This window comes from Tupaia chinensis, unplaced genomic scaffold (assembly GCF_000334495.1).
Source record: "Tupaia chinensis unplaced genomic scaffold, TupChi_1.0 Scaffold000671_1, whole genome shotgun sequence".
NCBI classification, from domain to species: domain Eukaryota; kingdom Metazoa; phylum Chordata; class Mammalia; order Scandentia; family Tupaiidae; genus Tupaia; species Tupaia belangeri.
In genome coordinates, this window is record NW_006160193.1 from 327,774 (window position 1) to 351,071 (window position 23,298).

Below are 23,298 nucleotides of genomic sequence, written 5' to 3' on the forward strand. Positions count from 1 at the left end.
GGGGAATAAAAAATTAAATTTTTCAAAAAAAAAAAAAAAAAAAAGAATCAGAACAGTAGGAGATAGGAAGAAGTCCGTAAAACACTGTTTGGTTTGATTTGTTCCTGAATGGAGCTTTACTGCTTGTAACGGAAATGCAAAATTAGGGTATCCACGTACAACTTATTTTTTATTGCTTTATAGACACCCGTGTATTTTAAAACTCTATTTAAAGCACTTTGTCTTAGCTTACTGATTTTTCCTTAAATATTTTGGGCATATCCTTTGTCACCTTGTTGGTTACAAAATGAAGACGAAGAGTGCCTTGATTTTCTTTTCCCCCAGTTCAGCATTTTTGGGTACAACATAAGACTCTTGGTTTCCTCTTTGGGGATTCAGCAAGCCAAATTGCTTTCGTGTATTTTTAAAGTTGTGATCTTCTGATTCCTCTTTTATGTAATATTTGATTTTGTGCATTTGATTTTTATTTAACAAAACTTTGATTAATACTAAGTGACATTTGTTCAGGGTGGGCTTGGTGGAGTCAAAAATCCGAATCCTGGTTGGAAGCTTGGAAAAGAATGAATTTATTACACTGGCTCATGTGAATCCTCAGTCATTTCCAGCACCCAAAGAAAATCCTGACAAGTAAGCACTCCTCTAATTTAATTTAATTTTCCCTTTTCAACCTCTATTCATAAGAGCATCTATAGGCGATTTCTGAAACATTGCTACTATTCTGTTGATTACAGATGCCTTAAAACCAACTTATAATTTAAAAGGTTTTTTTCTGATCATAAACATGGAAGAGAGAGACTATTTTTTTTATATAACACTAAAGTAAATTTCCTCTGATAACCGTCTCTAATGATGAGGTGCCTGTTAAATCGAGTTCACATTCTGCAGCTGTGTTCTGTTTTTATTATTTCTTTTTAAACATTCCTTTTTTCCATTTTGTACAATAGTTGTTGCTTTATATCTTATGTTTTGTTTAAAACCAAGAGCATATTTTAAATCAACCTTGCATAAAACAGATTTTTGATAGATTTGAACCACCAAGAAGATATGTAAATAAAAACAGGCTCACTTTGTTCTTCTAAGGGATTTTCATATAGGTTAGGTGCTGGTTTGATTGTTGCTATTATTATTTAATATGGGAGTATACATGTATTTTGTTTCATTTGGAGCATTAAAAGGAATATTAGTGATGAGCTTTTTAAAAAACAGCAGTATCAGGCCAGCTAGGTAGTGTGGTGGTTAAGGAGGCTAGATCCTACATGGCCAACTGCACAGTTCAAGTCCTGCTCCCAGTGACTTGAAAAACACACTGGGGTAGGCACATGTGTGTGTGTGCCCAAAATCCTGAGAGGAAGTGAAGGAGAAGGAATTGTGGCGTGATCATCACCCCCTGGGCTGTGCTTTCTCACTTTCTTTCCCTGTTTCTCTCTGGTAAGCATATGTGCCCTATAGCAAACTAAAACTTTTTAAAAAGAAAGCATTAAAGAAAGATTGAGAAATATAGGTGAAAGAATCACTTAGGGTTGTGTATAGAATATTATTCTAGTTGATCATGTAGATTTTTTCCTTTGCAATCCTGTAAGTTATTTAAGTTTCTTTAATAATATTTTCATTGTTACAATCTTAATCATTGAACGACTATAACTTGCCCCATTTAGTAGATATTATTGTTAATTGCTTGTTAACTTTTTGTTATTGCAGTCTTCTAAAATTTTTTTAAGATTTTTTTTTTTTGAGAGATTTTTGCTATAAGGCACGCGTGCTCGCCAGAAAGACAAGAGTGACAGAGAGACAGAAAGTGAGAAATCACCCCCTGGGGGGACGGCAATGCCGCAATCCCTTTTCCTCCATTCTCCTTTCGGGATCTTGGGTACGCATGCACATGCACCCGGTGTGAGTTTAAGCCACTGGGTCCGGTACTCAAACCGCTGTCAACTACATGGGAGTCCAACAACATAGCCATTACGCTAACTGCTGGTCCCAAGATTTATTTATTTTTAATTGTATTTAATTTGACCACAGAGAGACAGAGAGAAGGAGAAAGCAGGTCTGGAACTTGAACTGCAGTTGGCTATGGGGCAGTCCAGCACCTCAACCACCATACCACCTGCTGACCCCTAATTTTTAAATTTTTATTATGATTTCTGGTATACAAATAACTGATATCTTTGTGGGCTATAGAATGGTTTTTCAAGGCTTGCATTCAGAGCACAATAATTAAATCAAAGTTTAACCCACATTCATCATCCACATTCATCATCTTCAACATTGAACATTACATTTTGTTGTGCACGTTTGTTGTTCATTCTACAATTTCTGTTTTTGAAATGTATTAAATTACTCTTTTTTTGGGGGGGAGAGGTTTTTGCTATAGGGTGTATACACTCACCAGAAAGAGAAAGACAGAGAGACAGAAAGCTAGAAATCACCCCCCAGGGGGGATGACCATGCTGCAATCCTTTCTCTTGGGCACCATGCACACACACTCAGTGTGAGTTTAGGCCACCGGGTCCAGGATTTGAACTGCGATCGACTGCTTTGGAGTCCAGCGACATAGCCATTATGCCAACTGCTGGTCCCAAATTATTCATATTTTTACTCTGCTGTGATTTACCATCCTGTAGCCTCTTGCTATTTTTCCTTTTTTTTAGTTAGCTATAAGGTGTGTAAGCTAACTGGAGAGAGAGGGAGGGAGAGAGGTGAAAGTGAGAAATCACCTACCAGGGGACATGGCCACACTGCAGTTCCTTTTCCTCCATTATCCTCTGGAATTTTGAGCACACATGCACATGGATCTTGTGTGTTTTTCAAGCTGCTGGGTCTGGGAAATGAACCATGCAGTCAGCCAAAAGGGGTCCATCTGCATTAACTACCATGCCAGCTGGCTGGGTCTCTTCCCTTTATTTACATGTATTCTTGTAATTCTTATTAGTCCTTTAATGAAGAGTATATGGTCATACATCTATTAGATATACTGTGTTAAATGTCCAGAGATGGGTGAATCACCATTGCTCTTAGTAATATGTTGCAGTCAAATTACTATTCATGTGACTATTTTTATTTTAAAAAATCATTTTATTTACCTTTATTTATTATCATTATTTTCCAGTTTGATCAGAGAGAGATAGAGAGAGAGAAAGAGAGAGAGAGAGAGGAAGTGAGAAAGCAAGCCACCAGATCTGAGACTTGAACCGTGGTCTGCCACATGGGAGTCTAGCACCTTTAACCACCATGCCACTTGCCGGCCCCCATGTGGCCTTTTTTTAAAATAGAGTTTTAAAAATTTTATGAATGATGTTAAATTTTGGTTAAATTTTTTACATAGGAAATCTTTTATTGCTTCAGCTTTTTCTATTAAGCAGGCTTTTCCAAAACCTCATTAATTTCAACATAAATTTTCTTTGATTTTAGGACCTTTGGTACTTTAGAATCATCATTAAGAACATAGACTTAAGGGAACCAGCAGTTAGCGTAATGGCTATGTTGCTGGACTCCCACGTAGTCGACCGCGGTTCGTGTCCCGGACCCGGTGGCTTAAAACTCACGCCGGGCGCGTGTGCGTGCGTGCCCAAGATCCCGAGAGGAGAATGGAGGAGAAGGGATTGCGGCGTGACCATCCCCCCTGGGGGGGTGATTTCTCGCTTTCTGTCTCTATGTCTCTGTCTGTCTGGTGAGCGCACGCGCCCTACAGTGAAGATCTCTCCAAAAAAAAAAAAAGAACATAGACTTAATATACAAATAGCAGTAATGTGTTTGTTCTGAAACTCAAAACTGTTCATGTATCAATAGAAATGGACATACAGAGCACAGGTGTGGGAAGGACTTTGAGTTTTGAAAGAGTTTTTTGAATTTAGAACTTTAACTAGTTTGCTCATGCATTTGTATTGTAGTTTTTTCCCACATCACAGGTTGTCAGCCCTACTGATAGCTATATTTTCATGAAATCTTGATGAACTGATAATGATTTTCTTTGCAGGGAAGAGTTTCGCACAATGTGGGTGATTGGGTTAGTGTTTAAAAAAACAGAAAACTCTGAAAACCTTAGTGTTGATCTCACCTATGATATTCAGTCTTTCACAGATACAGGTATGTCCCTACTTGGATAACAAAAACATCCAGGTGTGTGCATGTTTGCATTTATGTTATTGTTGTATGTTGTACACCATATTTAGTGATGTTGGCAACTATTGTTAAAATTATAAGGGTAAACCATTATGATCACAATAGTCTTATATATTAGTTATTTATATATTATTATTTATATTAGTTACTAGTTGCAGTGATAGTAGTTGCAGTGATAGCTAATATATAAATGCTTTTTCTTTATTGTAATAGAAGTAAAGTAGAACCGTTTGAATCTTTTGAGTTATCCACAATCTTTTGTGAAATTAGAAGCAGCCTGAATATATGGTTGTGTAAAAGGCTTATTCTTATATCTGACTGTATTAATCATCTCAAAACTTAAAATCAGTGAAACTGAACTTCTGTGCCTTGAAGAAATTTGTTCTTTGTATCATATATCTATTTAAGTGTTAATTAGAAGGTAGAGAAAAGGGTGATTAAGTCTCCATTTCAGATTGAATTCTGCCATCAGATCAAAAATAGTATGTTGTAAGTAAAAACTAAATGGTGGATATGTTTGACAGCTCTCAAGCTCTTAAGTTTTCCATATGTAGGTGGGAAATTTTGTTCAAAGGTGTCCCAGGTGACTGCACCAGGGACACCTGCACATCTTCTTAATGACGAGTACAGTCTTCCTGAAACATCTCTTAGGTCCCCATTCAAGTTTAAAACATCAATTGGAATTTTTATGTGTCTACTCTTACAAATTTCCCCCTGAGAACAGCAGACTTAAACTTAAGTTTTTTTTTTTTTTTTTGACAAACATAGAGAAGAAAATTAATTATAATTTGTTTAAAAGGCCAGTATCATACGCTAATATATAGAAGAAATGAAAGGAAAAGAATATATTCTTCAGTAGCCAGGTGATTGTGCATTTAGGTAGGATTACAAGCAATGTGCTGGGCACTCTGGCTATTGTAGGTGTTAGCAGTAGTGATTCTGACACCATCAACAGAATTCATTGGTGACCAGAAAAAAGTGAATGTTGCAAAAAAAAGGTGGTATCATTTTGATATGCATGGCAGTTAGATCCTTAGAAAATTTAGATTAAAACCCTTTGTGTTTTGGTTTTAATGTAAAATCAAATTGAGTTTTTGGTTGAAATAATTGCTAAGTAGATTTTTCATCTTTAGCAATGTAGGAAGGACTTGGTGCAGTTCTTCAGTGGGTAGAAGTGACCGTATTGGAGGGTATTTAGTGTCCATAGCTAGCAGCAACCGTAAGTTGCTACTAGCAACTTGTCCCTAATGCATTTCAGCATGTAATCTGTTAAGGCGATACACTATTTGCTAAGCACCAGTAGTGTATTTTTCTAAAGTAAAAATTCTGGTGTCAACCTAATATGTTGATGAACCATCAAGTCATGGATAGATACTTCAATTACAGTTTGTTTTGTACATTGCATTGAGGTTGAGCTATTAAAAATTTCACTAATTAACTATCAAGATATTCAAGGATTATTTTATGTATTTTGGGAAATAAAGTTGTCTCGTATCTGTAAATTTTTTTAATGAATTATTTTATAGGATATTTTTCATTTTAAGTATTTTTACTTATTTCTTCCATGAAAGAGGTGGGTAGAAGCACTCTTGACAGTATCTCTATGCTGTAATCCACCTCCAACCACAACCAATTTGGCTTACTGGAATGCATTTTAGGACTCAAACCTGGGACTGTTCTTTGTGGGTCCAGTATCCTAGAGATGTTGCATTACTGCTGTACCACTGGCTGACCCTTAGATTTCACATGTCTAAAACACCACACCCCAACCCCGAAGGAAAAAAGAACAAACACACATATCAGTTTCTTTTCATATTGTTCTAGTTCAAACTGGAAAGCTTCGAGATATCTTTCTTCTTCTTCTTCTTCTTCTTCTTCTTCTCCCTCTTCTTCCTCTTCCTCCTCCTTCTCCTCTCCCCCTATACGTCCTCCTTCCCTTCTCCCCCTCCCTCTCCTCCCTCATCCTCCTCCTCCTTTAATTGTCAGAAGGCCTGTGTGCTCCCAGAGATAGAGGTGGAAGGAGAAAGCAACACCCAGTAGGGCATGATTATACTACAATCCCATCTCTTTTTCTTCATCCTGTTCGAGTTTGTGGGCGAGCATGTGTGCCCAGCATGTTTTTCAAGATTCAAACAGTGTAGTCAGCTCTGCATCATCTGGCTCCCTTAACCAGTGGGCATGGGACTGGCCCTAGAGTCACCTTTGACTCCTGTGTTTCCCCCTCTTGATATTTCACAGTCTTTTTGCCCCCTTTTTCCAGAATACGTTATGTTTCCTGCTGCTAGTTACTGTTTGTACGACTATCACCTTGGTGCAGCCCAGTATTGCTGCCCTCTTGGATTACTGCCATTGTCATAGCTTTTCCGTTCTGTTGTCGCCCACCTTCAGCTATTCTTACCTGCTGATTATATTTTAAAGCCAAATCATGTCTATCTGCCTAATGCTTATGTTGGCTACCCTTCTTAACTCAGAGTAAAAGTCTAAGTCCTTACTGTGGTTCGCCAGCCTTTGCGTGTCTGGCCTTTTCTTTATGTCTCTGACCTCATTTCCTGTTAAGAGCTCACAATCCTTTTTATCTGTGTGTGTGGGTGGGGTGGGCAGAAAAGTTAATAACATTGGTAAGTATTATAGCCAGCGGAATCTGCAGCAGCCCTTGGTAATCAAAGACAGTAAAAATGTTATAGGCCCATTGACAATTCATATTAAGCAAAAGATAAAGACCAAAGTGGTTAAAAATTGTTCAGGTCAGGTTTTATTGTTGGATTTTGGTGCCCAACCTAGGACAAACTTTGATGTTGAATTTTTGGGACTTCAGAGTTGTACATGAGAGTTGATGGAGCTCAACTTTCCTCTTCCCCATTGGCTATTTTCTCTTTTCTTTTTTTTTTTGAATTAAGCAAAAATTTTCTTTCCAGGCTCTTTAGAGATTATTACAAAGTATCTTAAGAATGTCCCAAATTAAGTCAAAGGCACATCTTCAAAGTAAAATACTTGTGACATGAAGAATTCTTTTAAGTTCTAATATTTTCACATTATTTTGTTTTAAACCATTTGCAATGTTTGGTAGGTCACATTTTAAACATTTGTAAAGACATGAAATAATGTATTTCTTTTTAAAGTAGAACAACTACAAAGTAAAGGAACATAAGCCGACAATAAGCAAATACGTTTCATACACAGGATGGCGCAACTCAAAACATAAAAATTATCTTTCTAAACAAATTTGCTAAGGAACAGCTCTTATCTTTAGTGTTAAAAATAAAACAATCTTCTCATTTAAAAATAAAGCTAAGACAGCATTTGATTAGTAGGGCCTATTCTTCCCCCCAGTATTATTTTCCGGTCTTTACTTAGAAAGTATAAATTAATGAGAAAAGAACAAATTTTTTTATGCTATAAATGCTTGTGTCTGAAACAAGAAATTACAAATATTTCATTTGTTTTAATAATAAAAAATGTCTTCCCAAAATGTAAACATCCAGTAAATAAAGCACAGCAATTCACTTATGAAAGACATGTATCCTGGTATATATGGTAGTAAAATATTTGTCCTAAATACAAAGCCCTTTGCCAAAAGAACCAGGACATTCTGGTTTAAAACTCAAAACAGCATGGTATTGGCACAGAAGCAGACGCGTAGACCAATGGAACAGAATAGAGTCCCCAGAAATAAATTCCCAAACGTACAGTCTACTGATTTTTGACAAGGGGTACCAGTCAGTCCATGGGAAAAGGAAAACCTATTCAGCAAATGGTGCTGGAAAAAGTGGATTTCCACGTGTAGAAAGATGAATCTGAACCCCTACCTCTCACCTCTGACAAAAAATTAAGTCAGGGTTGATCAAAGATCTAAATCTAAGACCTCAAACTATAAAACTGCTCCTGGAAAACACTGGGGAAACTCTGGGAGACACTGGGGTAGGGAAAACACTGGGGAAACTCTGGGAGACACTCGGGGAGGGAAAGACTTCTTAAATAAAACCCCCAAAGCACAGTCGAAAATCCCCAAAATAGACTAGTGGGATTACATCAGACTAAGAAGTTTCTTCATGGCAAAAGACACAGTAATTAGTGTGAATAGACAAGCCCTCACAATGGGAAAATATTTTTGTAAACTATGTTGTCAGATAAGGGACTAATAACCAGGATTCACAAGGAACCCAAGCAGCTGTTCCTGAAAAAAGACAATCAATCCTACTAAAGGATGGGAGAATAAGTTGAAAAAGCCACTCTCTAAAGATGATATACGAATAGGTAAAAGGCATATGAAAAAATACTCAACATCCCTTATCATAAGGGAAATACATATCAAAACAACAATGAGATACCACCTAACCCCAGTCAGAATGATTAAGATTAAACAAACAAAAAAACAAAAGTGCTAGTGGGGGTGTGGTGAAAGGGGAACTCTTACACTGCTGGTGGGAATGTAAATTGGTCCAGCCACTGTGGAGAATAACTTGGAGATTACTCAAAAATCTACAGATAGAACTACCATATGATCCAGCAATCCCACTCCTTGGTATCTACCCAAAGGACAGAAGAATACCAAATTGGAAAAGTGCTTGCACGTCGATGTTTATTGTGGCACTGTTTAAGATATGGAACCAACCCAAATGCCCACAAACAGATGAATGGATAGAAAAACTGAGGCACATATACTCAATGGAATACTATTCAGCCATAAAAAAACCCTGGCTTTTGACAGAAAGTGGAAGAATATGGAAGATGTACTGCTGAGTGAAGCAAGCTAGGCGGTGAAGGAGAGGCATTGTTTGTCCCCACTTCATATATACTGAGTGACCGCACTCTATGACTGAAACTAATTGACGAAAGGATATAGAAACACAGTATACAGATGTAAATACCAGATACAGTGTGTGTGAAAGAGGAGGGTCTGAGGAAGGACATTTAGAAGAAAAATAGGGAGGCAAAGCATTAATGGCACAAAGAAATGTGGTGTTATCTGTTGAAGATATTTTGTAGTTTTATCAACTGTACTAGGGAGAAATACTCACCTGTTGAAATATCCATTCTTTTTTAAGAAGTATTTTATTTAACATTTATTATTATCATTATTTTCCAGTTTGATCAGAGAGAGAGAGAGAGAGAGGGAGGAAGTGAGAAAGCAAGCCACCAGTTCCGAGACTTGAACCGTGGTCAGCCATGTGGGAGTCCAGCACCTTTAACCACCATGTCATGTGCCTTTGACTGGCCTTTGCTGGCCCCGAAATATCCATTTTGTAAGCCAAATAATAATGTGATTGAATGTATAAAAGAAAATGAAATGAAAAAAAAAAAACTCTCTTTTCACCTAGTTTCCTTATTTGAGTAAAAACTCTTCAATTTCTATAAAATTTTTGCTAGAGGGCCAGGCCACAAGAAAGGTCTGAAATATCTAAAAGTCATTTGGCTAGACAAAAGTGTTTTCTTGAGATGTAGAGGCAGTCAGTCATTCATCTGTTGGTACTTGAAGGCATTCCTCAGCAAACTTCTCTAAAGTCTTCAGAGTAAAGCACAGGAAGGGGTTGCTTCCAGCTGGAACACCGACCAGTAGCATGTCCTTGCAGACATTCTGCATGCAGTACTGCTGAAGCTCTGCGGCAGCCCTAGACCTTGATCCTCTCCATATCCGTCTCCAGCTTGAGCTGCTCCACCGGGAACTGCAGGGCGCTCACGGTGGCCCCGGAAGACATGGTGGCAACGGTGATGGGCTCCGAGCCCCCATTGACTTCTTGTTCCTCAAATGTCCCCCCCTGTGTTCTCTTGCTTGGGGCATTTTGTTCTTCATCATTGCTCTTCCCGAAATACTGTTCCACCAAATATTCTCAGCTTTCACGCTCCTTTTTATTTAAATCTCTGGTCATATGTGAGCTGAGTTTTCAGGTTGAGCTTCTTGGCTTCTTCCCTACTCAGTTTTTCTCCATAGTATTTAGTCACCATCTGGCAAGGAATATGTTTTACTTATTTTCTATTTATTCTGTTCTTCACTGGGATATAGTTTCTTTGAGACTCTTTTGTCATATCTCGAGTCTACAAAAGTATAAAAACAGTATAGGTACTCAGTAATATATATTCTGTATGACTAATGGAATTTTTCCATTTGGGGCCCTCTGGATCTAAATAATTTGGATTATTAGCTGGTACCATTTTCTTGTTACACTGGTGATCTCTGTTTGAGCTATTTCTATGATAGAATATATGTCATTACTTAAAATTTTATCTTGAAAATTTTTATAAAAGTATCTTCAGTAAGCTCACCTTTGATTTTGCTGTGTTACATACATGGGTAAATTTGACATTTTGCTAGCGGTATAAAAAGGTATGACTTGGGGGCCAGCAGATGATGTGGTGGTTAAGGCGTGGTATTCCCACATGGCCGACCACAGTTTGAGTCCTAGACCTAACAGCTTGAAAATCACGCTGGGCTCGTGTGTGTGTGCCCAGAATCAAGAGGAGAACGGAGGAGAAGGGATTGTGGCGTGATCATCCTTCCTGGGGCGTGATTTCTCACTTTCCCTTTCTCTGTCTCTCTCCCTGGTGAGTACATGTGCCCTACGGCAAAGACCTGAAAAAAAAAAAGTATGGGTTTTAGAAAACCTTTTATTCCGATTCTGCTGTCTTATAGAGTTATACTTTGAAATTACTATTTTAAGAGCTACTTAAAGAGTTACTGCACTGAAAATGATATACTTTGTGTTTTACTCAGTATGTATACCTTATGGTAAAAAGAGTTCACTTAGCCAATGAATTATATCAGATTAAGAACAGACAGGTCTTGATCTGATAATTTTAGATTGATGGAAAAAGGATCCCTGTTTAGAATAATTTCTCCTGAGTTTAACTGCCTTTATTAAAATGTTTCTATTTATTGTAACAATTTCCTAATTGTGTAGTTTATAGGCAAGCAATAAACAGCAAGATGTTTGAGGTGGATATGAAAATTGCTGCAATGCATGTAAAAAGAAAGCAACTCCATCAACTACTACCTAATCATGTGCTTCAGAAAAAGAAAAAGGTAAATTTAGAAAGTACTTACAAAAGCATTACTAACATAATGTTTTATGCATCCAGCCTCTCAGTATTTCAGGATTTTAGGCTCAGTTAATAAGTTGTATTTGAAACAGATGACAGCGTTTAAAATACCTGTTGCATGGAACAGTTGTGTTATTTAAAATCTTCTAAGCAGTTTTTTTGCACATACTTGCTTCAGACTTCAGAGAGATTAGTAGTGATGCTTCATATCCTTCTCTTCTCTTTTATTCTTAACCATTTAAAATCCTACACCAGTATCTAATTTTCTATCCTTTAAAATTTTTTTAAATGTAAACTAACTTAGGTAATATATAGATCAAGTAAGTTACATGAGGCTTTTTTCTTTTTTAAAATGCAAATGGAATTTTGGTACACAGCGGTTACCTTCTTTCTTTGAGTGGTTTCAGAAATAATGACTTATTTCTGTAGTGGCACCTTATCGTACACAGCATGAAGATAAATGAACTAGTGCTGTGTGTACAGTCCTATGCTCTGGACCGTATGTTTCAGTCTGTACCTGACTGCAGGTACAGCTGTGGTCCTACAAGGACAATAGGCTGCCCCTCACAGCTCAGCCTCTGCCATCCAGGTTTGTGTGGATGCACTCTGTGATGTTCACACAACAATGATGACATATTTTTTAGACCTTATTTCTGCTGTTAAGCATCCAGGACATGCATTAAAATGAATATATAAGATGGGTATGTACCACTGATGCTTGTATATAAAACTGATAAGTTTAAAAACTTGAAGAGTGATCTATAGGAGAGAACATGAAATAAAAGTATGTTTTAGAGAATGATGCACAGTGTTCAGGATAGTGCTTGGTTATGTGAGGCTGGAATTAGGGAGAGAGCAAAGAAATTAATACACAAAGGTCTTCAGTTTCCTAATGTTTTGTTTCTTAAAATACGGAATATATTAATAGTACAGAAGTTTCAAGGGTCAGAACAAGGACTCCAAAGTAGACTACCCGGTTCAAATTCAGACTCTACTGGGACCAGCAGTTAGTAGAATGGCTATATCGCTGAACTCCCATGTAGTTGACTGTGGTTTGAGTCCCGGACCCAGTGGCTTAAACTCATGCCGGGCGCATGTGCGTGCGTGCCCAAGATCCCGAGAGGAGATTGGAGGGGAAAGGATTGCCGTGTGGCCATACCCCCTGGGGGGTGATTTCTCGCTTTCTGTCTATCTCTGTCTTTCTGGCGAGTGCACGCGCCCTATAGCAAAAAGGTCTCCAAAAAAAAAAAAAATTCAGACTCTACTGATTTTTAGCTGTGAGACTTAGGCAAGTAGTACTGCAAAAACTTTTTGTTGATTTGTCTCGTCTCTAAAATAGGGACAATATTTTTACTTATCTCATTAGGTGTTTTGTGAGGATCGAAAGAGCCAGTACATATAAAGGGTAGAAAGATTTTTGGGAAGGGGATATAAAATGAAATTTTTAAAAGCTTAAATGTTGTTACAAAAAATTGTTAATTTCTTCTTCACCTAATGGTTTTATAAGTAGTTGTAATCTTGCAGTAATAGCTACTTTTATTATTTCAGTTTATACATAGACTGTTCAGTGCACATAGGCTACCACATATAATACGTATTTTTAAAGATTTTTGTTGAAATGTGCCATTTTGTTACCTGCCTTTTTTGTGTTTAATACATTGTGACCATCTACCCAAATGCCATTATTGGTAGTTACTCAGTATTTCTTCATGTGGCTACAGTGCAATTGAAGCTACCCTTTATTTGAGATCGTTTCGATTATCTCCATGTTCTCAGGAAAATAGAACTTCCGTGGGCTTTTAAGTAACAACTGTCTAGGAGTTTAGACCCATGAATATTCTCTTTGGACTTGTATTAATAATTTCCTTTTATTGATTGCTATTTGCAAAGAACTATACTAGTTTTTTTCTGTATTTAATGTCCCACCAACCCATAGGTATTATTTCTTAGAATAGAAACAGAGCGATTAAGAAATTTGTCAAAGTTCACGTTGTATGGGCTGTGAATCGGACCTAAGTCAGACTGCCAAGTATGTGTATTCGTCTCTTTCTCTAGTGTGTTCTTTGTCTTATTTATCTTTTATTAGAAAATCATGATAAAACAGTTACGATTGTTTGTGTTTGAGATCTTTTGCCACCAAACCTAATACAGACACAGAGGTGAAGTAACGTAACTTAGTGCAGTTTTGTGTTTAGAACAGCCGGCTAAAACCTTCACATTCATCTGTTATCCCCATCAGTGGTCTGCAATTTCACAAGTGTTTGGTCACCTGGTTAAGCAGGTAGCTTTGTAGAATTAAGTATAATGTACTCACTGAATATGTTCTTCTCATGTCTGGTGGAGACTAAGGTTGGATTATCACTAAATATATATATATATATATACACACACACACATACATACATCTGGAAGAAGAAGAAGGCGTAATGGTTACATTGTTGGACTCCCATGTCGTCAACTGCAGTTTGAGTCCCAGATCCCATGGCTTAAAACTCATGCCGGACGCATGTGCGAGTGTGCACAAAATCTTGAGAGGAGAATGGAGAAAGGATCGCGATGTGGCCACACACACCCAGGGTGGGGGGGGTGTGATTGCTTGCTTTTTGTCTGTTTTTCTGTCTCACGCATTTGCAATATAGCTAAAAGCTCTCTAAAAAGAAAAATAAGTTGGAGTATCAAGTCTTATTTTTTTTTTTTTTTATGACAGCTTATTTCTTTCCTTTAAGAGGGATGAGACAGCCAGAGATCTAGACATAGCAGTACCTCCAGCAGGGTCTAGACAAAATCATCCACTCATAGCCTCAGCCACCCCTGGATCATGGGTACACATGGGTTCAGTGTACTTAGGGAGGTCTTTGGACTCAAAGCTGGAACCTTCCCATGAGGGTCACCCTTATAGAATATCATGCTTTAACTGCTGTGCCACTGTCTGGGCTCTTAGATACTTTTGTTTTATGCTGGACTTCATAAACAAATCGCATTACTCTTTCCTGCTTTCCCTTCTATCCCATCTAATCTTCCCCTTTTGGTCAGCTTTGATTTATGTACATAAGTGCTGTCTCTGCTGCTAAATCAAAGGTTAGAACACAGTGTGCACACATACAAACTACACAGATGGTTCTCACCTTGACGATGGTGCAAAATTGGTATGTGTTCAGTAGAAATCATACTTGGGATTTTGAATGTTAGAGCTTTTCCTGGGACAGTGATTTGTGGTACACTCTCCAGATGCTGCTCAGGATCCCAGTCAGCCATTAGATCTGTGGTGAACCACGGATACTCTGCAGTGTACTGTACTACCAACTTTTTTGAATGTTGTGGGTTTTTTCGCGTCCAGTTGTGTATAAAACATCCATTTTTGACTTAACAATATTTTTTTATCAGGACAAAACCTCATTGTAAGTCGTGGAGTATCTGTATAGGGAATGAGTTCTCTCAGTAGTATAGACTATTTCCATTAAAATGTTATTAAACAGGGACCAGCAGGTGACGTGGTAGTTAAGGTGCTGGACACTCCCACATGGCTGACCACGGTTTGAGTCCCGGACCTGGCAGCTTGCTTTCTCAATCTTTCTCTCTCTCTGTCTCTCTCTGGTCAAATTAAAATAAATGAATGAATAAATAAAATAAGTAATTATATTAAAAAAAAAATGTTACTAAGCACTGTGGCCAGAAATAGTCTGGGGGAAAAAAAGAAGCTGAAGGAATCAACAACATAGAATAGCAGCACTATGTAGCAAAAATTAAAGCTTGGTCACTGTAGAAATCAGTTTTAATCTCATAAAACCATTCAGTGGGTTTTTGTTTGTTTTTATGTTATCTTTTTTTTGGGATGCTTAGATTTTTGAGGACCAGCATTAGGATTATATGTGGCTGTTAGGTTTAGTTTTCAGAAAATTATTTCAGTTTTCGTTTTCACTAGATGATTTACATTATTAAACGTATCATCATAAAACCCTAAGTTGTGATTAGAGCAGTACAGAGTTCTTCTGAGAGAGAGACTCACTTAGTGACACATAGTAATGAGTCGCAGGAAATCTGACTTGATAATTTCTTTAAGTCACATCGTTTGTATGTTCATCATAGAATATTAGAAATCTATAAACAGCAACAAAAACTCTCTCCTAATTCCAATAGCCAGAGATCGGCATTGTTAGTATCATGTTTATTGTTAAGAGCTTTTTCTTTCTGTATGTGCATATATATTGATAGCTCTCTGATTTAAGAATTCATATGTTGTCATAAAACTTTCAGTCTGCAATGAGTCTTACAGTCAATGTGTATGTTCAATGTAGTATTCCCTTCTCTTTTTCTCCCACTTAAGAACCAGTTTAAGGCCGCCTTGGTGGCAGGAAGTACATGATACCTGACTCCCACATCTTTGCCTTTGCAGTTAGCATGAATTTACCGGTCCATGTTTTATAGTAGATGTCATATATAGTTAAATGATATAGTTTCATGTTTCAGGGATCTAGGTAAATTGAAAATATGTCTGACTAAATACTTTCTTGATTGCAGCATTCAACAGAAGGTGTCAGATTGACAGCTCTGAATGACAGCAGCCTAGACTTGTCTATGGACAGTGATAACAGCATGTCTGTGCCTTCACCTACTAGTGCTATGAAGACCAGTCCATTGAACAGTTCTGGCAGCTCTCAGGGGTAAGCGAAAAGTATAGTGGGTGAGAAGCAGTGGTTGTTTCACTTCTTCGGTATATTCTCTGGTGTCTGTTACAGTCTTCTATTTAGAATGTTATTTCTAGTCAGTCTTCTAATTTTTAAGATGGGTGTGGTCATGCTGCAATCTCTTTTTCATTTCTTCATCCTTTCAATATTTGGGGTGTACTCGTACATGAGCCTGGCGTGCTTTTTCAATCTGTCAGATCTGGGTCTTGAACCACACAGTTAACCTTGTGGGATTCGTTTCTCTTAACCAGTAGGCCATGGAGCCAGCCCCAAGAGTTTTTAATAATGAAAGATATACATGTCTGTTGCAGCTAAAAATAGAACACAAAAAAGCCATTTTTATACTTCTATTAAGTTTTATAGTGTAAGTTTTCAGAATTAAACAAAAAGAGCATATTACCGTATACCTTTGTCTCTGTGATAGAGCACACGTGTATGCATGTGAGAGTAAGAGAAAGAAGGAAATTGAGAAAGAGGAACACCCTCCATGGGATCTGGTAATGCGTGATTGGTTCAGTCCTCCAGCCCATTGGATATTGGGCACTCATGCCAGGGGTGGGCGGACAGGACTGATACTTGAACCACGGTCACCATGTGGGATCCAGCTTCTCTTGAGCAGTAGATTACTGCCACACCATGAAGCCAGGCCCCACTGTTATTTGATTTGTTTAAAGTATGTCATAGAGCCTGTGTGCTTACCTGACAGAGAAAGAGAGGGAGAGGAGGTGAGAAAGCATTCCCAGGGACGTTGGCCACACCGCAATCTCTTACCCATTCTCCTCCGGGGATTTTGGGCATGCATGTACATGCGCCCAGTGTTGTTAAGGTGCCGGGCTTGCACATGGCTGACCACGGTTCAAGTCCTGGACCTGGTGACTTGCTTTCTCACTTTCCCTCTCTCTCTCTGTTTTTCTCTTGTCAAATTAAAAAATAATGATAATAAACAAATAAGTAAATAAATAATTCTTTAACAAATTGTTAGTTGTACTGATGAGCTTATTACTAACTGAGCTGACACTTAAAACATCAGCATTTTTATGAATGCATATTTCAATTTTTTCTTTTTTCTGTTGCCAGAGAGCATGTGTACTTCCCAGAGAGAAAGAGGAAGAAAGTATCTCCTCCCCCAGTGGATTATGGTTACATTACAGTCTCTTCTTGAATTTTTCTATTCTGTTAGTATTTTGGGCCCTTATGCACATGCTCCTAGCGTGTATATCAAGCTTCTAGGGCTGGAATTTTAACTATGGTTTGGTCATGAGGGCTTCAGCTTCGTTAACCACCAGGCTGTGGCGCTGGCCCTATCTCAGTTTTTCAAAAGCAATTTTTAAAATTAGATCGTCACTTAACCTATAACCCATGGCATACGTGCAGTTTGGAAAAGATTCTCTGGAATGAATGTGGAATAGAAATGCCCAGGTGCAGTGAATGAGTTCATTTGTTTCTCTTTGAACATTTATACAGTGTGTTTAGGCTAATTGTACATAACCTGAAACTTTAGGCTTGAACATCTTGTAGTATTGTTGTTGTTGTTCATTTATTTTTCAGTATGAATTATTTTTAAAATAGTCTCTGTTGGGCCAGCTTATGCCATAGTGGCTAAAGCGACTGGATCCCCCACAGCCAACACAGTTTGAGTACCGGACTTGGTACTTTGAAAAACATACTGGGCATGTGCACACACGATAAGAGAATGGAGGAGAAAGGATTTTGTGTGGCCATCCCCTCTGGGGGGTGATCTCTCTCTCTCTCTCGTCTTGTACCAATCCGACAGCCCCACCCCCACCCCCCCAAAAAAGTCTCTGTCACAGAACCTGTCAGAAGGGGATATTGCGTTAATTAATTGGGTTTAATTTCTTCAAAACATTGATTAAATGCCTACTGTTTGCTATGGCATTTCAGAATCCAGTTTTAAAAACAGCTTTTGAGGGGACAGGTAATGGATGTTAAGGTGCTGGATCTCACATGCCCGATTCTGTGGTTTGAGTCCTGGACCCAGGGGCTTAAAAATCGTGTTGGGCAAGTGTGCATACATGCTCAAAATCCTGAGAGGAGAAGGGATTGTGGCGAGGCCATCACTCCTGGGGAGTGCTTTCTCATTTACCTTTTCTCTCTGAGTCTCTATGTCTTTTCTGTCTCTTTCGTAAGCACACAAAGGGGTTAATGATAAAAATGCGTATCTTTTATACTCATTAAATACTCAGTAATTGGCATGATTCCTGGCTGATGGCTTTGGTTTGTAAAGTGTGAAACAAGATCATTTCCTGAGATGATCATATGAAAGCAGAGGAAATGGGGGAGAGACTTTTGAGGAAGAGGACTTAATATAACTTATTTTTAAAGTAAAATAATAAATATCCCCTTGTCACTTGAGGGTCTTTGTTTCCTGGATCACTGGATGGGTTGTTAGGGTTTCATAAACCCTCAGATGTTTTATGCAGAGATTTCTTTATTTCTGGAACGGTTTTATTTGTTTGTTTATTTTCCTGAGATCATTACTTTTTTTTTTTTTTTTTTTTTTTTTTAGAGATTTTTGTTATAGAGTGTGTGCGCTCACTGAAGAGACAGAAAGAAAGCAAAAAAATCACACACACTCTTCCTCACACTGCAATTTCCTCTCAGGATCTTGGGCATGCATGACCATGCTCTTGGTGTGAGTTTTAAGCTGCCAGGTCCGGAACTCGAACTGTGGTCAAGGACATGGTAATCCAGCAACATAACCATTATGCCATCTGCTGGCCCCATTATTCTTATTTTATTTATTTATTTATTTATTTGGAGAGGTTTTTGCTATAGGGTACGTGTGCTTGCCAGACAGACAGAGAGAGATACAGAAAGCGAGAAATCACCCCCTAGGGGGGATGACCACGCCACAATCCCTTCTCCGTTCTCCTCGCAGGATCTTCGGGACACACGCACACGCACCCGGCTTGAGTTAAAGCCACCGGGTCCGGGACTTGAACCACGGTCGACCACATGGGAGTCCAGTGACATAGCCATTACACTAACTGCTGGTCCCCATTATTCTTATTTTTTAATTTGACCAGAGAGAGAGAGAGAGAGAGAGAGAGAGAGAGAGGCAGGCAGGCAAAGTGAAAAAGCAGGCTGCAGCAGGCTGCCAGGTCTGGGACTCAGTTGGCCACTTGGGAATCTAGCAGCCTAACCACCATACCACCTGCTGGCCCTGAAACTGTTTTCTTGTTCGTAATGTTTTGTAGGACTTTGTTTTAACCCAGATTAGTTGTCTGTTAGCCAAAATCAGCTAAAAATAGGTGTTAAAATTTTTTTCTTGGGCCTGGCAGGTAGCGTGGTGATTAAGGTGCTGGACTCCCACATGGCCGACTGTGGTTTGAGTCTGGACCTGGTAGCTTGCTTTCTCACTTTCTCTTTCTCTCACCAAATTAATATAACATCAGCTTAACAAGAGATTAAAATTAAATACATAATTAAAAAAATTTTAAATGAGAAAGCATGTATACATTTATGAGTGAAAGAGAAAGCACCCCCCCCCACACACACACACACACACACACAGGGCATGATCATGCTGCAGACATTTTTTCCTCCAGTTCTTCATCCTGTCAAAATCCTATGTACAGGAGGGGACCAGCAGATAGTGTAGCAGTTACATTGCTGGACTCCCACATAGTTGACTATGGTTCGAGTGCTGGACCTGGCGACTTAAGAACTCATGCTGGGCATGTGTGCATGCGGGTGTGCCCAACATCCCAAGAAGAGAATGGAGGAGAAGGGATTATGGCGTGGCCATCCCTCTGGGAGGTGATTTCTCACTGTCTGTCTGTTCAGTGAGTACATGTGCTCTATAGCCAAAAAAAAAAAAAAAAAAAAAAAAACCCCCTCTCTCAAAAAAATATTCTTTTTTTTTTTTTTTTGAGAGATTTTTGCCATAGGGCGCTTGCACTTGTCAGACAGAGAGAGACAGAAAGCGAGAAATCAACCCCCAACGGAGATGGCCACACCGCAGTCCTGTCTCCTCCATTCTCCTCTCGGGATCTTGGGCACGCACACACATGCAACCACATAAGCCACCGGGTCCGGGACGCGAACCGTGGTCAACTACATCGGAGTCCAGCGACATAGCCATTACGCTAACTGCTGGTCCCTCAAAAAAAGATTCTATATACAGGGTCACGACTCAAACCCTGGTCTGGGTTCTGACTTCCTCTGCACAGTACTTAACCACTAGTTAAAGGGCTCTCTCATAAGAATGGGTCTTTTAGGGCCAGCAGGTGGCGTGGAGGTGAAGGCACTAGAATCCACATAGCCAACTGAAAGTTTTAAGTTCCAGACCCGACAGCTCAAGAATCCCACCAGGTACATGTGTGTGTACCCACCCAAAATCCCAGGAGGAGAATGGAGGAAGAGGGATTGTGGCCCTCCTCCCTGGGAGTGGGGAACATTTCTCACTTTACCTCTCATTGTCTCTCTCTGTGTTTTTCTGGTGAACGCACATGCTTGGGGCAAACACCTAAAGAAACAAAAATCAAAAAAGAATGACTCTTTTAGAACTGTTCTGTCCAGTGTGGTAGTCACTAGTCATATGTAACAATTGAAATTTTATTAATATCGAGTAAAATTAATCAGTTTTTTACTAACCATATTTCAAGTGCAGAATTGCTACATCTTTCTAGTGGCTGCCATACTGAATAGCACAGATGGGTGTGATAAATATTTTTTCTATTTTTTTTTCTTTTTAGTTTTGCTATAGGGCACATGTGCTCGTCAGAGAGGGGAGCTGAAAAACCATTTTCTAGGGGAATGGCCGTGTCACAATCTCTTGTCCTTTAGTTAGTTACCTTTTGGGATTTTGAGGATACACGTACACATGCCTGACATGATTTTCAAGCTGCCAGGTCCGAGAATCAAATCACATAGTCTATCTACAATGTGGAATCCAACATCTTAAGCTCCATGCCACCTACTGGCCCTGCAGATGCAGGATATTTCTTTCATCACAGAAAGTTCTATTGGGCAGTGCTGCTTTTTAGAATGCTTGTGTGCTTTTGATGTATTTAATTCAGTAATGTCAGTTACTGAAGTATATGGAAAGTAGAGCTATAGAATCACTTGCTTTAAAAAGTACCTTCCATTGCCCGGCCCCTTGACCTGGTAGTTAAAGAAACAAGACCCCGTACGACCCACCATGGTACACATCTCAGCCCCATGGGCACGCACGTGTGTTTGTGTGTATGTGTGTGTGGGGGGGCAAAATCCCAACAGGGTGGAGAAATGGAGAAGGGATTGTGTGACCTTGCTCATTAGGGGTGCCTTCTCTCTCTCATTTTTTTCTGTCTGTCTCTGTTGCTCTTTGGGAAGCACATATACCACATCTCTGATGTTAAAAAGAACATAGAAAAGAAAAACACGTCGGGGAGCAGGGCCGAAAATCCCGAGTGAATGAGAAATGGAGAAGGGATTGTGGTGTGACATGCCCCTTTGAGGGGGCTGCTTCTCTCCCTGTCTCTGTGTTGCTCTCTGGCAAGCACACAATACCCTCTGACATTAAAAAGAAAAAAATAAAAGAAAATACCTCTTGCATATACTAAATATTATATAATTTTATATTACACTTTTCTGTTTGCTTTTAAACTTAAATTTTAAATTTTTAAAAAATTTCTTTAGCAGAAACAGTCCTGCTCCAGCTGTAACAGCAGCATCTGTGACCAACATACAGGCTACTGAAGTTTCTGTGCCACAAGTCAATTCCAGCGAAAGCTCAGGGGGTAAGAAGATTGCTTGAGAGATTTGAGAATTTTTATATTGTATTTTTCATGGTGATTAGATTGAATTTATGTTGTAAAATTAATTTAAATGTATTTATGTGATTAAACACTTAGGTACATCAAGTGAAAGCATTCCTCAAACTGCCACACAACCAGCCATTTCTCCACCACCAAAGCCTACGGTCTCCAGAGTTGTTTCTTCAACACGTCTGGTAAACCCACCACCTAGACCTTCAGGAAATGCAGCAACGAAAACACCTAATCCTATAGTAGGAGTCAAGAGGACATCTTCACCTCATAAAGAAGAGAGTCCCAAGAAAACCAAAATAGAAGAGGTATATATATATATATATATGTATATATATAAGCCATGGCAATACCAACTTGCCTGTTTTTTAAATCCAGCAAGAAAGACCTTTCATGAGTTCAAGAAGTGATACTTTTAGACAGTTTTGAGGTGTGTCTGTAGGCCACTTGGTGCCATAGCTTCTCTTCCTGTTTCCTCCTCTTCCTCAGTAACAAACTCTTCCAGGAAGCTGCGCCTCTTAGCATGTGTAGTCTGCAACATAAATTAGCATAGAATTACATGTCATCTTCTCTAGTGGCTATGTTTTTTATTTGTACTGATTCCTTGATGTCCTTTTTGGATAGTTTTTTGCATCTGTCTCAAATACAAGTTTTGAAGTTTTCATTCCATACTCGGGACTCTAGAATCACTGAACCTAGAGGTTCTCGGAGAATTCTTACTGTGAATTCTGGACAGGGTTGCAAAGTCAGATCTCTTCAGGGACCTTGAATGATTAGTGCAGGGAACTTTTAGCAATATTTTCCCTTTTGGTAGAATCTGGTTTACTTTGTTTTTAAGAAGACCATTAAATGTATCCACCAATAGGCATGAGTTATTTTTAAAAATAAATGCAGTCTTGTTACACAGTTTCATCACTCCTTGGAGTCACTCTCATGTTGTTTTCATATTAATCCTGGACCTGGTGGCTTGCCCCAGAGATGACAGTTCAAAAGCGCCAGTTTTATTGTGAGTTTTGGCTGATAAATTTTTAGAGACTTTTTCATTACAGCAAAATTTCTTTATAATGAATAAAAATAATGGAGGTCTCCCACAGAGTCTATTGTGTTTTCATCAGTAATGACATTAAATTGTATGTCTCTCTTTTTTATTGCTTAGCATTTTCAGAGGCTTTTGTTTTAGATTTTTATGGAAATAGCCACTTAATTAAAAATGAGTAATTTGATGAATTTTGTCTCTCTTATGCTAACAGCATGAGAATGAATATAATGTGTTATATTTTATGTCTTCTGAAAACCCATCTATATCTGTGTAGTATTCTTTTTTTTTTTTTTTTTTTTTTAGAATTATTTTAGGGGCCGGAAGGTGACGTGATGTAGTCTAGGGTGCTGGACCTCCCATGTGGCTGACTGCAGTTTGAATCCCAGACCTGGTGTTTTACTTTCTCACTCTCTTGCTCTGTCCCTCTGGTCAAGTTAAAATAAATAAAGTTAAATTAAAAAGAAAGAATTATTTAATTTTATGTATTTTTATTTTTTAATTTGACCAGAGAGCAACAGGGAGAGAGAGGGAGAAAGTGAGAGAGCAGCCTGCTGAGTCTGGGGCTTGAACCACACTTGACTGTGTGGGAGTCTAGCACGTTAACCATCAAGCCATTTGGGAGCCCCTATGTAATTCTCTCTCTAAGTCA

At 38.7% G+C, this 23,298-nt stretch overlaps 1 protein-coding gene across 5 annotated transcripts in view; it reads left to right on the top strand.

Annotated features, from left to right (window-relative positions):
• Positions 1–23,298, top strand: part of PAPOLA (poly(A) polymerase alpha) — a 74,492-nt gene that overhangs the window by 41,019 nt on the left and 10,175 nt on the right. For 3 of the 5 annotated variants that reach the window (XM_006159971.3, XM_006159970.3, XM_006159968.3), the window contains exons 14-19: positions 508–627; positions 3,974–4,083; positions 11,016–11,137; positions 15,673–15,815; positions 21,483–21,583; positions 21,698–21,918. In XM_006159971.3, the coding sequence (XP_006160033.1) occupies positions 508–627; positions 3,974–4,083; positions 11,016–11,137; positions 15,673–15,815; positions 21,483–21,583; positions 21,698–21,918 (817 nt within the window). The remainder of the gene's footprint in view (positions 1–507; positions 628–3,973; positions 4,084–11,015; positions 11,138–15,672; positions 15,816–21,482; positions 21,584–21,697; positions 21,919–23,298) is intronic. The other 2 variants (XM_027776379.1, XM_006159969.3) reach the window with 1 other exon arrangement.